Source organism: Pipistrellus kuhlii, unplaced genomic scaffold (genome assembly GCF_014108245.1).
Source record: "Pipistrellus kuhlii isolate mPipKuh1 unplaced genomic scaffold, mPipKuh1.p scaffold_m20_p_4, whole genome shotgun sequence".
NCBI lineage: Eukaryota > Metazoa > Chordata > Mammalia > Chiroptera > Vespertilionidae > Pipistrellus > Pipistrellus kuhlii.
Window position 1 is genome coordinate 73,774,771 of NW_023425540.1, and position 16,055 is coordinate 73,790,825.

The window sequence follows — 16,055 nt, forward strand, 5'->3', positions numbered from 1 at the left end:
CTGCCTGTCATGGGCTGGAAGGAGCTGTTTAAGGGCTGAGCACTGTGTGTGAAGGCGCCAGTGAGCTTCCTACATCACAGCTCCCGTCTAAGTGTCACTAATGTTGAAAAGCCCCAGACCTTCCTTGGCCCCAGCAATGAAGGCTGCTGCTGAGGGCCTATACCCATCAGGGACCCGGCCCGTTCACCCCACTCCACTGTCACAGTTCCCATGTCATCCCCAGTCAAAACCCCTCACCGCAGAGTTCGCCCCCTTCCTGTGTGCTCCCTCCCTTCCTGTGTCCCTCCCACCCACTGCTTTTCCTGGACACGGGTTTGGCCCAGGCTTCCCTTCCTGCAGGAAGCCTCCACTCTCAAAAGCTCCCCCAAGCCAGCAGGGGGACCCCCACACACACTTCCATGCAGCCTCAGCAGCCACCTCCCGTTTGCTGCCCTGCGTCCTTGCTACCTGTGGATAGTAAGCGCCCTTTTATTGAGAGCGGTAAGCCTCTGGAAGCAAGGTTGGACCCACTGCTGGCAGCCGGGGCTGTGGCCAGGGCCACCTCATCAGCCCCACCCCCAACCACCAGACCTGGGATGGCTCCAGGCCCTTGGTCCCCTTGTCTGATTCTGCTTCTCTTGATGGCATCAGCACCATGTCTGTGTCATCCCAGGAGGACAGCGCTTTGTCCTGTTCCTGCGTGTCCGTGGTGCCTGGAACAGAACGTAGAGCGTAGTAGGAAGGACGGGCAGGCACAGGGCTGGCCCTCAGGGGTGCTTGCCAAACGCGAAGGATGCCTGGTCTCTGAAGCTGCCCTCCTCACATGGAGCTGAGGGCGGCATGCCTGTGCTCAATCAAGACCCCTGGTCCCGTCTGGGGGTCACTCTGCCGTGCTCCAGAGTCGAAGCGCCCAGCCTGCCGCTCCTCCCCTGTCTGACCTGACTTTGGCACCACAGGGTGCAGGAGGCGATGACCGTGGCTTCCCAGCATCCTCTCTTCTCTTTCAGACAAAGGCCCCAGCGAGGACCTGCGGCCAGAGGAGCGGCCTGCGGAGGGTAAGGCACCGACAACCTTCCACACGGCACCCACCTCCCTCTCTCTGCTGCCTCCCCTGCCCCTCACCTCTCCTTTCTCTCTCTTCAACACCTCATTTGGGGACGGGAGTCCAGTGGGCGACCTGAGGGGAGGTTTGCAGACCTGCTTTCTAGGAGGCACCTGGTCAGAGGTACAGCAGCTCTTTCTTGGAAGGGAAACGGCAAGGCTTTCCATTTTTGTGTTTATTATACACACTTCTCCTTTCCACAAAGATTTTTTCCCCTTTATTTTATTTTTAAAAATATATATTTTATTGATTTTTTACAGAGAAAGGGAGAGAGAGAGAGAGCTAGAAATGTCGATGAGAGAAGCATTGACCAACTGCCTCTTGCACACCCCCTACTGGGGATGTGCCCGCAACCAACGTACATGCCCCTGACCGGAATCGAACCTGGGACCCTTCAATTCGCAGACCGACGCTCTACCACTGAGTCAAACCGGCCTCAGCTCCCCTTTATTTTTTAATTGTTTGCCAACATCATCCACAGAGATCTTAAAGGATGAGGTCTGGGTCAGTCTCCCTGAGCAAGTACAATACAATGTAGGCCTGAAAGCACAAAATGGGCTTTGTGTCCATCAGACACGGTCCTTCTTAGGAACACGGCTCACTTCCTTCCTGCTGAGAAGGAGGCTGGGCCAGGAAGGGGAGGGGAGGGGGCGCGAGTGAGGATGGGCCTGTTCATCTCAGGAGTGTCTGCTCCTGCAGTGGAGTGAGTGGGTGTCAGAGGAGAGAAGGGTCACCTCCCCAAACCAGGCCAGGCAGCTGCAACCATGCAGTGTTAGCCAAAGTCCACTGCCACCTGGTGGCAGCATCCTCGATTTGCAGGCTTAGTGTTTATTAGCCATTTGTATCCCACAAGCGTCTATAGATGCAAGCAGCAGAACTCTTTTTTTTTAAATATATTTTATTGATTTTTTACAGAGAGGAAGGGAGAAGGATAGAGAATTAGAAACATTGCTCAGCTGCCTCCTGCACATTTCCCACCGGGGATGTGCCCACAACGAAGGCACATGCCCCTGACCGGAATCGAACCTGGGACCCTTCAGTCCGTAGGCCGGTGCTCCATCCACTGAGCCAAACCAGCTAGGGCAGCAGCAGACCTTTTTTAATTACATCCAAAACATCGTGTCAGTTATTAGCTGGTTAGGTAACTCGCTGAGCTGGTCTGGAGAGGCCCGTTGTCATTCTTGGGCCACAAAACCTCCCAGACCCCCGCTCAGCCTGGGGACGCCCTGGACCAGGTTTCACAAGCAGGGCTGGAGCCCAGGAGCTGCAGGCCCGTCAGGGGGTGCCATTGCTGAAGGAATAGGTCACCTGGCCTTCCCCATCCCGAGATCCCACCACAGGGTCGCTCTTGGTGCCAGCAGAGCTGGGGCCCGGGCCGAGAAGCAGGGCGCTGCTGCCCCTGGGGAGGCTCCACGCTGCTTTTGCCTTTCAGACGGCCACGGCGATGTGATCCGGCCCCTGCGGAAGCAAGTGGAGCTGCTCTTCAACACGAGATATGGTGAGCAAGGAACGGCAGGGCCGGGCAGCCTGGCCTGGCCCCCGTCCCAGCTGCTCCCTGCATGGGCACAAGGTGGGGAGGCCCGAGAGGGGCTGGCACCCACTGGGAAAGGGATGGGGCACCCAGGATGACAGGCACTGCCGGGAAACCCCACCCTCTGCATGCTGCACCCTGGCCTGCTCAGTCAGCAGGCTCACGCACGCTCACATCCGCCTCAGCCCCAGGTGGGAGAGGTCCTTACTCCATGGTAAGAAGGCCCCTCTGTCCTCCTGGGCACCGTCGTCCAGGGTCCTCAGGAGGACTCGTTACATAGCGAGGACTTTCCTATTAGAGAGACCGGGAGAGAGGATGGGGAGGCAGGAGAGAAAGCTGTTCTTTATTACGTAAGCGCCTGTGGTTTGCCAGGCACTGGCTGAGTGCTTCTCACAGGTTCTCTGGTCCCATCTCACAGAATCCTTTGTGTCTTAATACCCATTTTACAGATAAGGAGAATGAGGCCTGGTGAAGTGACAGGGTTTCTCTGAGGCCCCACAGCTAGTCCGTGGCAGCACCTGGCCTGGACCTCGGATCTGTCCTCTCCCCAAAGCAGGGTGTTAGGCCACACAGAGTTTTGGGGTTCTTGATGGTGGCCGAGGACCCTTTGGAGGGCTTTTCTGGCACCAGAGGGACACATGGCCTTGGGTGGAGCCGCCGCCAGGTCTCACCCACCGGCAGTGGTTTCTCCCGCGCTGCCTGGGTGTGAGGGCGTGGACCAAGCATGAGTTTGGGATTCACGTACCTCCCCTCTGGAGCTCTGCGACCTGAGATGAGGCACGTCCCGCCTGGGCTCCGAGTCTCCTACCCGGGGACTGGGTAGCAGTACTCACCTCTCCGGAAGGTTAGAAAGACTCAGCTCTCAGTGCTGGCTCTACAGGGGCCCTGGCAGCTGTGGCCCCCGTGCCGACGGGGGAGGCTGGCGTTGAGGCCGGTGGGCCTACAGCAGCTGTGTCTCTGCAGCCAAGGCCATCGGCATCTCGGAGCCCGTCAAGGTGCCCTACTCCAAGTTCCTGATGTACCCGGAGGAGCTGTTCGTGGTGGGGCTGCCTGAGGGCATCTCCCTCCGCAGGCCCAACTGCTTCGGGATCGCCAAGCTCCGCAAGATCCTGGAGGCCAGCAACAGCATCCAGTTCGTCATCAAGAGGTAAGGCCTTGCCTTAGCCGGTTTGGCTCAGAGAATAGAGCGTCGGCCTGCGGACTCAAGGGTCCCAGGTTCGATTCCTGTCGGGCATGTACCTTGGTTGCGGGCACATACCCAGCGTTTAGGAGGCAGCTGATTGATGTTTCTCTCTCATCGATGTGTCTAGCTCTCTATCCCTCTCTGTAGAAAACCAACATTTAAAAAAAAAAATTTTTTTTTAAAGGTAGGGCCGTGCCCCGCCAGCATGGCTTAGGGGTTGAGCGTTGACCTATGGACCAGGAGGTCACGGTTCGATTCCCAGCCAGGGCATGCTCGGGTTGCAGGCTTGATCCCCAGCCTAGGGTGTGCAGGGGGCAGCCGATCAATGATTCTCATCATTGGTGTTTCTATCTCTCTTCCTCTCCCTTCCTCTCTGAAATCAATAAAAATATATTGTAATTATAAAAATAAAGAGCTGGTCGGACATGGGTTAGGTTTGAGATTCATTGGGCTTTTCAGGGAGGGACCTACGGCAGGTGGGTAATGGGACTGACAGCCCTGATGCTCAGTGGAGGGGTCAGAGTGGGGACAGGAAGTTGGAGCTATCAGCTTTGAGGGGGCTTCGTGCACCTGGAGACAGCTTTCCCCATCCATCGCCTTAAACCCAGATCTGAAGCCCTTGGGTGGCTCAAAGGAAGGAACCAAACCAACAGCGAATCCATGTGAACCGACTTTCCTTGTTGTTCACCTGCAGAAGCAGTCTCTCCCCTGTGCTCCTAAGCACTTCGTTTTTTTAACTTACTGATTTTAGAGAGAGAGAGGAAGGAAGGGAAAGAGAGTGGGGGAGAGAGAGAGAGAAACATTTCTTTGTTGTTCCACTTACCTATGCATTCATTGGTTGATTTTTTTTATTTTATTGATTTCAGAGAGGAAGGGAGAGAGAGATAGAAACATCAATGATGAGAGAGAATCATTGATCAGCTGCCTCTTGCATGCCCTTAAATGGGGATCGAGCCAGCAACCTGGGCATGTGCCCTTGACCAGAATAGAACCCAGGACCCTTCAGCCTGATGGCTGATGCTCTATCCATTGAGCCAAACTGGATAGGGCCATTGGTTTGTTCTTGTACGTGCCCTTACCCAGGGATAGAACCCACAATCTTGGCATATTGGGATGATACTCTAACCAACCAAGCTACCCAACCAGGGCACCTGAGCATTTTTTAATGCTGTTTTCTGTTGAGAAGTACATGAGGCTGGCGGCTCTGGGGCAGACGTCAGAGGTGGTCTCCTGGGTCTTAGTCATTCCTCGCAGGGACCTTCAGCAGGGTCCTTGGGGTATTCAGTGGGGTGCACTGTTCCACTTCATAGGATGGCAGTAGAGGTCACAGCTTAGCAGGGGACCTGGCAGTCTAAGAACTTAGTCACTGTGGGTTTGGTCGGGGGATTTTTTTAATGTCAGGCTGATTGAGGTTTAATTTACATCCAATAAAATTCACCTTTTTTAAATGTACAACCCTTTGAACTAGACAAACTCATATAGTCTCATATAAACCACTACCATGATCAAGATACAAAGCAGTTTCCAAAATCTTCCCCGTGCCCCCTTCTTTGGCAGCCCTCACCCCTGGCAGCGACCGGGCAGCCTTCTGTTCTCATTTTGCCTTTTCGAGAATGTTTATGTAAATGGAGCGAGACAGTGTGCAGCAGTGGGCATCTGGCTCCCTTCACTTAGCTTCTGAGATTTATCCAGGGGGTTACCTGTGTGAGGAGTCCATTGCTTTAACAGCATAGCAAATTTTTTTGTTTGTTTTTAACACTCCCCTGAGGATATGTTTTTTTTATTGATTTTTAGAGAGAAGGAGAAAAGGAGGAAGGGAGAGACACATCAATGTGAGAGAGACACATTGATCGGTTGCCTCCTGCACCCTCCCCCACCAGGGATCCAACCTGCAACCTAGGTATGTACCCTAGGAATCAAACCCGCAGCCTTTTGGTGTGCCAGATGAGGCTCTAAGTGACTGGGCCACCTGGCCAGTAGCCGTTTTTAAAAGTGACTTTAATTCCAGTTTCCTGGAAGGCAAGTGAAGAAGGAGGTTCCGGTGGGAGAGGGATAAACCTCATCCAGGGCAGCAGGTGGGGTGATGGGACAGAAGACTACCTTCTGGGGTGGCTTTTAGAGATGACTGGAGGAGAGAGAGTGAACACTCGAGTGTCTTTATTAGAGCATTTCCTCTTTTTAAAAATTAGCAGAAATCCTGCTGGGACAATTAAGTGAAAAATAGCCACTTCTCATTAATTCTTATAAAAAAGGATACATTTGGGAGGTGAGGTTCTGGCATTAGATAGACGTGTGGCTACAAAAATAACTTTGTGGATATAGCAAAAACCACTGATGGGCATGCTTTAAAAGTGGATTTTATGTTATGTGAAATACATCTCATTAGATATACATATGTGTGCATGTATGCATGTATGTATATGTGAATATTAGTTTGCTGGAGCTGCCATAATAAAGTATTACAGTCTACACTTCTGAGTAACTGGCTTCCCTTGACTCACCCAGGGTCAATAATTAGCTAGAACAACTCACAGGATTCAGGGGAGGCTGCATTATGATCGCAGTTTTAAATAGAGGACACAAGTCAGGGCCAGCCAATTGGAGAGAGGTCTGGGGTGAGGTCTGGGAGGGCACTGGGCACAGAGCTTCCACGCCCTCTGCCATGAAATCAGCGCATCGATTCATGAACCAGGCCTCTGCACCGAGCACCGGTGCCCACAGTGTGTACAGGGATGCATTCAGTAGGCTTGGTTGTCTCCAGCCAACCCCACCCAGCCCCCACCAGCAGTCAGGTGTCAGGTGGCGGGAGCCCCAGTCCTCTAATCACATGCTTGCTCTTCCTGAATCCTGAGTCAGCTCATTAGCATAAACATAGGTGTGATCCCAGAGGCTCGCCAGGAGTAACAAAGACACTCCTGTCATTCCAGACATTCCAGAGATTTAGAGGTTCTCTCCCGGGAACCAGGGACTAGGACCAGGCTAACTCACCCAGCACTGACTCTCATGCCCCATTCTCAGTGCAGCCTGGTCCAGCCAGCGTGGGCCTGCCGGGTGGTGGGGGTCTGGGGTCTGTGGCCGCCTGAGGGTGCTGAGGGGGCAGGCCGGCCAGAGGAGAGCTGACTGCCTGGAGGAGTGGGACAGGTGACGGACAGCCACTTCAAACCTCCCGAAGGGAAGGGAGGGATGCAGACCTGGGTCTCCGTCACAGACGTGGCCGAGCAGCGACAGACCCTGCCAGGGAGTGAGGCCAGAGGCCAGATTCTCAGGGCACTCTGCCCCCAGGTCAGGCGGCTCGCGAATGAGGGCTTGGTGCCTGTCCTGGCAGCAGGCATCGGCATTCGCTCAGTCCCTGGCACAGGGCTGGGCTCCTGGGGCCCAGCACGGAGGAGGCACAGCCTGCCGTAGCCCACGGTCTCAGGAGCTGGAAAAGGCCTGACTGTATTCAGATCCCCCGCCACTCCCTCTCCCTCCTCTTCATGGGGAGGCTGAGGCGCAGAAGGCAGAGTGATGTCCCACAGTCACCGAGGAGGGTCAGGAGCAGGACCCCCCACGGCCCAGGCCAACGTAACTCCCACAGTCCGCGCTGTCTCCTCAGACTTGGATGTGTAAGGCTTGCTCCCCTCTTTGAGCCAGGACAGGGTTCCTGTCTCATTTCAAATGAGAAAACAGAGGTGTCCCTCAGCTGGAGAAGCTGTGGTGAGGGGGAGAGGGGCACTTTTATTTGAACTCTGCCCCTGGAGCCGTGGGGCCTTGGGCATGTTACTAACCTTCCTGATGCCTCAGTCTCTTGGTCCTGAGAATGGGATGATGGAAACAGTGGCTACTTCAAGGATGTGGGCAGTTACCTCATGTCTGGGAAGGGCTTTGTGGAGGAGAACTTGGCCGGGACCCCGAGGCCCCTGACTCCAAAGTGCAATGGCAGCTCTCAGGTTTCAGCCAGAAACCTCGGGCCTTCCTTGTGCCTCCGAGAACTTGCCACATCGTCATCCCCAGTGGCTCCTACACTTACAGCCGGTTCTCTGGGGACTCCCCAGGCCACGTGCTCTGACCCTGGATTGCGGCAGTCATGCAGCATCCTAGAACTGAGAGTGAGGCTGTCAGCCCCACCAGGCCAGGGCCCGGCTGGCCTCACTCCCGGCTGAATCCTCAGAGCCCAGCGCGCGCACACACACACACACACACACACACACACACACACCCGGCCCAGATCTCACACATGGGTCAGCAGGACAGCTGCAAGGAAAAGGGCAGGGGCCCCAGACCTGGACTGTCCAAAGGCAGAAGAGCCCATTGCACAGATGTGTAGACTGAGGCTCAGAGGGGCGGCCTGTGCAGGATGAAGGGGGCTTGGTGGGACCTTGGTGATAGCCCCACTTGTATTTTCCAGGCCTGAGCTGCTCACCGAAGGAGTCAAAGAGCCCATCACGGACAGCCAAGGTACCCTGCACAGGGTCGTGGGCTAAGGTGCGGGCTGGGCGTGGGAGGGGTCCCAGGCTTCTGCCACCACCCCTCCTGCTTCCTCTGTCCCCTACTGACACTCCCCAACTGCCCTCCCCATCGGGTGTGCTCCACCTTTGTCCCTGGGTCTCAGGAGCTAGCTGCCTGCTCACCCTGGCTTCTCTCCCCCGCCCCCCGCCCCTCCCCCACCCCCAGAGAGGGATCCAGGGGACCTTTTTGTGGCCAAGAACCTGAAGAGACAGGGCTCTCAAGGTAAGGTTGCAGCTCAGGAAGGGGTCCACTGTCCCAGCACCATGACCTTGACCTGGCTTGGGTTTGGAGGCCCACACTAGGGGTGGGACTGGCTACAACCCCAGGGCCTGGGGCCAGGGTAAGGGGGAGCTGGCAGTAGGGATGGGCTGTAGCCTGTCAGCTTTGATTGAGAGACTCCATGGGGGTTTTGGGGGGTGAAGGGGGGGCTCCGCAGGGTGCAGGAGCCGCCCACTGTCCACCTGGGAAGTCAGCTGCCCTGCCCACTCTGTATTAGTCAGTCAGCCTTGCTCTTGCTGCTTTGAAGTCAGAGGAGGGGGTGTCGCAAGGGCAGGGAAGGCCCGAGTGCGCCCGCCCCCCCCCCCCCCGCCCCCTCTCTAGAGAGGGGGAGCTGTAGCTGAGCCAAGAAGGGATGGGAGGAGGTGTGTGGAGGGAAGGGAAGCGTGAAGAGTGATCATGCCTGAGAACCAGAACCCGGACGGCCAGGCTCTGAGGCGGGTGCAGCATCACTTTTCAACCATTCGGTTGAGATCAAGTATAGCGTCAGTGGAGGAACAGGGAACCCCGTCGGAGTGCCTATTGGGGCAGCCCTAGGGTGGCTGTGAGTGAGTGGGCATTTCCTAGGTGGGCCCTAGGTGGTCTCTGTGTCTCTGAGGAGAAAACGTGTCAAGGAGAGCAGTGGCAGGAGGGCCAGCCCCGGAGGTGGGGAGCCCTAGAGGTAGGACCCAAATCCCAGAGGGGGGCTGCTCACTGCCGTCACTCACTCCTTCCCCGGCAGCTGGGGCTTTCTGTGATGCGGGGACTGGAGTCTCTCTCCGCACCCCAAGGCCCCTCCTACCCAGTCCTCATGGGGGACTGGGGTCCAGATCCACTCCTTCGCCTTTCCCTTCTCACGAGGCAGTTCCAGGCTATCATCTCCCCTGAGCAGGGCCCATCCGGGCACGTGCTGGCATACGGGCTCCTTAACACACCCCCTTGGGGTGAGTGAGTGACCATGGAGGGCTGCTAGGCCAGCTCCCTGCCCGTCTGGGAGCCGCCCGGTCACCTGAGCTCGTGTGTCCCTGCTCTGAGCCCGCCGTGGCACAGGTGGTGCAGGAACCGGCCCTCCTTGTGGCGTCTCTCCCTCCGGGCTTGTTTATCTCTGTGGTGCTTTTTAAATGTCAACAATTAACTCCATTTCCCGCTCGCTTGTTGCTGTTGTCACAGTGTGCGTCCTCCCGGAAAAACACGCACCTCTGCTGAGATGTTAGCTCTGAAGGACCCGAGGGCCTCACTCCAAGGATCTGATAATTGCCAGAGAAGGAGGTCCCCATAATTAGAAAATCATAGTCCTTAAAAGTCACTAAGTGCCTTTTAACAGCCTCAATCCATTATTGCTTCTCACTTTGCAGAGAATTATGATGCCAGGCTCTCCCGGATCGACATTGCCAACACGCTGAGGGAGCAGGTCCAGGATCTGTTCAACAAGAAATACGGTGAGCCCTGGCCGCGCGGTGGAGGGCAGCGGGCAGGGTGGGAGGAAGAGGCAGGAGTTCCCCAGGTCTGCAGTGGTCACCTCTAGAAACCCATTCGTCCGCTTGTATTTCTGGAGCAGTTACCGGGTACCAGGCCCTGGAGACGCAGCAATGAAGAGAATGCACAGTCTCTGCCCTCGTGGGCCCTGTGGGTCAGGGAAAAGAGAGACATTCAGCAACGACACAGAATCTAATGGCCACGAGGAATTCTCCCAGGATCATACAGGAAACGAGCAGGCTGTTCCAGAGAGGATAGCTTGGGTGCTTACCTTAAATCGGGGGCCAAGGAAAGCCTCTTTGAAGAGAGAACTGAATGATAGTTAAGGAGGGACATTCCAGCTGAGATAATGGCATGTGCAAAGGCCCTGGGGCTTATCCTTAGAAGGGGAGCGTGCTGAAACGTGGAGGTGGAGGTGGAGGGAGGAGAGACCCCATGGAGCTGATCGTGGTGTCAGCGCTGTGTTCTGTTGGGAAGAGTGACATAACGCGCCACTTTGCGCTTTTGAAGTACGCTGTGAAGAAAGTGAATGCCAGAGGGCAAGGGGTGGATGGTGGTTCAGGCCAGAGTGATGCTCTTGGGCTGGGCCCTGGCCTTGGTCCTGGAGGAAAGTGCGCGGCGCTAAGATGTGCTCAGGCATTGTGGGAAGGGCAGCCCTGCTCGCAAGGTCAGTGTTTCCCAAACTTTTGACATACGGGTACCCCTTCTATAATTTCCGTAACGCTGAGTACCCCTCGTCCTCATGAGGACGTAGAATTAGGCGCAGATAAGCACGGTGCAGTGCATATCCCCACCAAACTCCGGTGCAACGCGTACCCCCACCAAACTCTTCCCGTACCCCTGGGGGTACGCGTACCACACTTTGGGGAACACTGCTCTAGGTGGGCTTTCAGATTTTTGGGTGAGAATTATTAGCCACTGCCCCCTCCCCAGCAGCCGCAGTTACACGTCCCCTGCCCGCTGCTCAGACTCACACACCTGGCCCCCGAGGTCCCCTCCCTCCCAGTCCCCCACGGATGGTGCCTTCCCTTGGTACTACATGGCAGATTTCTTCCACACGAAGCACCCACACACACCTCCATCCTCACACCACCAGTGCCTCTGGCTCCCAATGACCCTTCCTCCGTCCGTCATCCGCAGGGGAAGCCTTGGGCATCAAGTACCCGGTCCAGGTCCCCTACAAGCGCATCAAGAGTAACCCGGGCTCGGTGATCATCGAGGGGCTGCCCCCGGGAATCCCGTTCCGGAAGCCCTGCACCTTTGGTTCCCAAAACCTGGAGCGGATCCTCGCCGTGGCTGACAAGATCAAGTTCACAGTCACCAGGTACTGGGCGAAGAGGCCGGGAGAGGAGGCGATGGTAGCGCGGGTGGGGGCTTGCACAGGGCACCCTTGGCCTTTCCTCCGGGTGGTCCTGCCCTTCCTGTAGGACGGTGCAGCTGTCCCAGTGTCATCCTGGGTCCTGGGGGATTGGGGGGAGGACTGCAGCCAGCCGGGGTGCAGAGGGCCCCCAGAGGAGAGACCAGCCACCACAACATAACCACTATAGCAGGCACAGCCTTCATGGGTACCTTCTACCTGCCCACAGCACCTGCCCACTGCACTCCTAGCCCCTGGGAGAGGCATCAAGCCCACTTCAGAGGAGAGGAGACAGGGACAACTTGTTGCCCAAGGTCACATCCATCCAGGGCAAGGCCAGCAGGAGACCCTGGTCACCGTCTTCTGCGCAGTGTCCCGGGCACACGAATCACTGCCCATCTTGTTCAAATGGCAGATCCTGATGCCGTAGGTCTTAGACATGCCCCGAGCATTTCTGATGAGCTCCCAGCCCCTCCCCTGACACTCCCCTCTCTGCTTCTCTTCCAGGCCTTTCCAAGGACTCATCCCAAAGCCTGGTAAGAGGCATTGGCTGGCGGAGGGAGTTGGGGGGAATAGCTGCTTGGCATGGGGGGCCGGCCATGGTGCTGGGACCAAAGCTGGAGCCAGGCTAGCTGTGGGACACAGGTGGTGGGGCCCTGAAGCAGGAGCCAGGCCCCTGCCGTTCTGTCTTTTACCTCCCTGGGCACTATTCCAGGAGGCAGGAGGAAGGCCACGCTGGAACCTGAGGCAGAGGAAGGGGTAGTGGGTAGCACCTGTGACTTAAGCTTTGTGCAGCCAGAGTTCTGGAGGAAGGATGGGGGTCTGTGCCCCTCACCCCTCTGGTGGAAGGGCCCTGGTCGCCTTTGGTGAGCAGCTGAGGTTGGTGGCAGGGGTTTCTAACCTCGGAGAGTTTGGCGGTGAGATGGAGGGGGCGCCTGCCCAGCCTCAGATGGCACAATGCCTCTCCTGACCCCTTTCAAGGCACCCAGGCCCTCCATCTCCTCCATGGCTGTCCTGCACCTCCCAAATGCTTAATGTGCAGAGGCTGTCCCTGTGGGGATAGCATCGTCACCTGTGAGCACCCCGGGCTGGCCAGGGCCTGTGTATGGAGAGACAGGAGGAGCCCTGCCATCTCACCCCACACCGTGCCCACCCAGAAGGCACTGCGGGCGTGGAGACCAGCCGGCCTGTGGCTGTGCAGGGAGTGGGTGAGCCGCCGTGGCAGGCCCACACCAGAGAGAGCCTGCCACCCCGGGGTCTGGTTCACAGTCCTGGTCATAGCACGTGGCTCCCACCTGCCTGGCGTTGGCCCCTGCTCCCGGGAGCTGTTCGCCCCCTGCGCCCAGGCCTGGCTCGGTGGCTTTGGGGAAGGGTCAGGAGGCCATCGAACTGAGGGCGTAGGGATGTGGCAGCCGCTGTCAGGCTGCGGGGAACCCCCAGGGAGGGAAGCGAGAGTGGGGGTGACGGGGGAAGGTTTCCTGGAAAGGAAGGCTCCCGTTGGGCCTCGGGAGAAGCCAAGTCTTGGAGAGGGGAGGGAAAGGGGGTGTCTGGTCGGTAACCCCGCTCCCTGAGCTCTCGGAGGTGTGAAAACGGCACAATGACGTTACCGAGGTGGAGCTGGGGGAAGTGGTAGCAAAAGGCAGCTGTGGCGGCCCCGACCAAAGAGGATTGGGGGTCAGGCCCACTCCTGGGGGCTCACCGTACACACGTTTCCAAGGCCCTCCTGGGACCAGCTGTGCTGCAGAACGAGGGTTTCAGCAGTGAACACTAGGAGGCATCGCGTGAACGCCGTGGGCCTATGAGTTAGGTGTGAGAGCCAGACGCGGGGAAAACAGCTCAGGGTTTCAGCGATGTGCCACCCCACACGCCGAGCAAGTGGCCTAAAGGCCCATCCTCTGGGAGAGGTGGAACTGGGGGCCCCTAATTCATATGTCCACAGTGGAAGTGAGGTTCACCAGGAAGCAGGCTGGGGGCGGCAGGGCGGGTACATGAATGCTCAAATGCTCATGAGAACATCATAGGCATATGGACTTGTACAGCTCCCTTCTCTTTTTAAGCCTTTTTAAATATACGTATTATATATTTGTATATAATATATATATACCATATATATATACACCACATATATATACACCATATATATATATTTTTTTTTTTTTTTTACTAGAGGCCCAGTGCATAAAAATTCATGCACCGGAGGGAGGTCCCTCAGCCCAGCCTGCCCCCTCTCACAGCCCGGGAGCCCTCAGGGGTGGGAGGCAACCCGGCCAATCAGGGGAAGGTGATGTCCCATCACACCTCTGCTGCTGCCACTGCTGGCAGTGCAAGCCTCAGCCGGCCCTGGTTACCTGAGCTTTGGGTGTCCCTGGGCGGCTGGGCAGCTGCCATCCAAGGCTTGCCTGCACCTTGGGCCAGCCCTGAGCGGCTGGGCAGCTGACATCTGAGGCTTGCCTGTGCCTCGGGCCAGCCCTGGGAAGCCGGGGGGCTGAGGGAACTGGAGGACTCTGGAGGCAAGCACCCCTATGGGACTGAGGGGACTGGGCACCGCCATCTTTGAGGGCGGGACAGTCAATTAGCACATTCCCTCTTCTTTAGAAAGGATTTATTTCAAAGAGGAAGGGAGAAGGAGATGGACAGAAGCATCAATGATGAGAGAGAATCATTGATCAGCTGCCTCCTGCACACCCCCTACTAAGGATCAAACCCACGATCTGGGTATATGCCCTGACCGGAAATCAAACCCTGACCTTCTGGTTCATAGATCAGCATTCAACCACTGACCCACACTGGCTGGGCACACAACTCCCTTCACATTGGCCCTGGGGACCAGAACACACCTTCCCTGGCACCACCAGCCACTCTCCCACTCCCTCCCCCGACCCCCGACCCCCGGCTGCCTGGCCTCCAGGAGCTGCCTTGCTCTAGGACCGTGGTTGGCAGCCTGTGGATCACTCACCTGGCTCCAGGGCTGATAGACATCAGCCCCGGGGCCCCTGAGTCAGCTTCCTGCCACTGCCTGCCCTGACTTGGATTTCAGCCCAAGTTGGTGTCAATGCTGGCCCGATCCCATAAGCAGCAGCAGGAAGCGTGGCCAGCCTTCCCTCTGCTGATGAAGACTGGAAACGTAGCGAGGCGCACCTCGGCCTCCCCTCGGCCTCCTCTCGGCCTCCCCTCTGCTCCCAGCGCCCCCTCCCCAGCAGGAAGGGTCCCCTGGAGGACTGAAAGGGGCTTGTGCGTTTTAAATGAGTCTGGAAAGCAGCAGAGAAAAGTCACGACGCCTGAGGTGTGCTGGGTGCGAGTGCGGCGCTTGGCACTGGCACCGTTTCCGTTCCCGGCTTACGGACGGACAGCGGGAGCATCAGTGATTCCCTGGGGTGGCGCAGCAGGAGTGAGGGAACTGCTGGCTCTGAGCCTGGCTCCCTGCGTTCTGTCAGGAGGCCATGGTCACGGGCAGGGGGTACGTAACTCAGAGCAGTCACTGCAGAGTGACGGGTCAGGCTTTAGGGAGACACCCTTGGGGCAGAGGGCCGGCCAGCCGCCGTCGCCCAGACCACAGGGCTCCTGGGTCCTTCCGGGGGTGGCCGCTTTCGCCGACCGGGCCTCACTCTCCAACTAGAAAGCTTGCAGCTCCTCTTGCTGTTTGAGCAGCTTCTTGAACCTCAGCCACCAGCCCCCAGTCACTGTGCCGGTCGGCCTTCCCACCGACCCACTGGCCTTCCCTCTGCCTCCTCCGTGTGCGGAGAAAGGCCTTGGAAATGCTTTTTCGCCCACGTGGTGTGGGAGGAGATGGCAGGCCGCCTGGAAGAGGCGGTGGAACGTGGCCCTGGCCCCGGCCCTCAGGGATGGAACTGCCAGCACCTTTCCAGGCATTGGCACGCCGGACGGGGTGGCAGCCTGGAGGGGCCAGGCAGACTGGCTCGTCGGCCAGCTCCAAGCCTACTCCTGCCACTTGTCATGCTGGGCTGGGCAGGTGCCCAGGCTCACGGGAGACCGAGCGTTCACTGGAGGTCACTGAGTGCTGATCCTGCCCCAGAAAGGGCTGTTCCAAACCTTCCATGAGAAAACCACGGAAGCCTGACACCGGACAGCGTGGGGGGGGGGGGGGGCAGGATACTGGAACAGGACCTCAGGCCTCGGGGGAGGCGAACGTGAGCAGGGGCCCTGGCGTGTGGAGGAATAGCCGGTGATCTCTGGGCAGCGTGTCAGCCACAGGAAGCACGGGCTGTTATCAGAGAGACCCAGTTCCAGTCCCCGCGCCCTTTGCTAGCCATGCAGCCGTGCTCATTCCTGCACATCCTGCGCCCGCGCTTCCTCGTCGGGCAGGTGGCGGTGGTCATCCCACTTCCCGGCTGATCTGAATTGGACAGATGGTGGGCAGTGGTGGGTGGGCTCTGGAGGCCAGTGTCACCCTGCCGCCCGGGAGTGGTGCTTTGTCCTGGCACCCAGATGAGTGTCTGTAAAGCCGTCAGCCTGGACCTTCTGTGGGGAAGCGCTCAGCCCGCGGGGTTGGCCGTCCCTGTTATTCCAGAGGCTCTGGAGGGCTCCCTGGGGGAGGTGACAGTGACCTGGGCCTCGGAGGTGAGCGGAACAGTGTGTGGTGCTGGCACGGGGTTCAGCGGTGCTCATGGGACGTGGCGAGGGCACCGGTAAGGGATGCGGCCCGTTCCGCCAGAGGGTATGGTGT

At 57.8% G+C, this 16,055-nt stretch overlaps 1 protein-coding gene across 3 annotated transcripts in view; it reads left to right on the forward strand.

The window, feature by feature from the left end:
- The window catches only part of GTF2IRD1 (GTF2I repeat domain containing 1), a 95,430-nt gene that overhangs the window by 57,753 nt on the left and 21,622 nt on the right, over positions 1-16,055 (forward strand). For 2 of the 3 annotated variants that reach the window (XM_036410069.2, XM_036410072.2), the window contains 8 exons: positions 987-1,034; positions 2,514-2,579; positions 3,576-3,759; positions 8,183-8,232; positions 8,449-8,505; positions 9,894-9,977; positions 11,155-11,338; positions 11,879-11,907. In XM_036410069.2, the coding sequence (XP_036265962.2) occupies positions 987-1,034; positions 2,514-2,579; positions 3,576-3,759; positions 8,183-8,232; positions 8,449-8,505; positions 9,894-9,977; positions 11,155-11,338; positions 11,879-11,907 (702 nt within the window). The remainder of the gene's footprint in view (positions 1-986; positions 1,035-2,513; positions 2,580-3,575; positions 3,760-8,182; positions 8,233-8,448; positions 8,506-9,893; positions 9,978-11,154; positions 11,339-11,878; positions 11,908-16,055) is intronic. The other variant, XM_036410071.2, reaches the window with a different exon arrangement.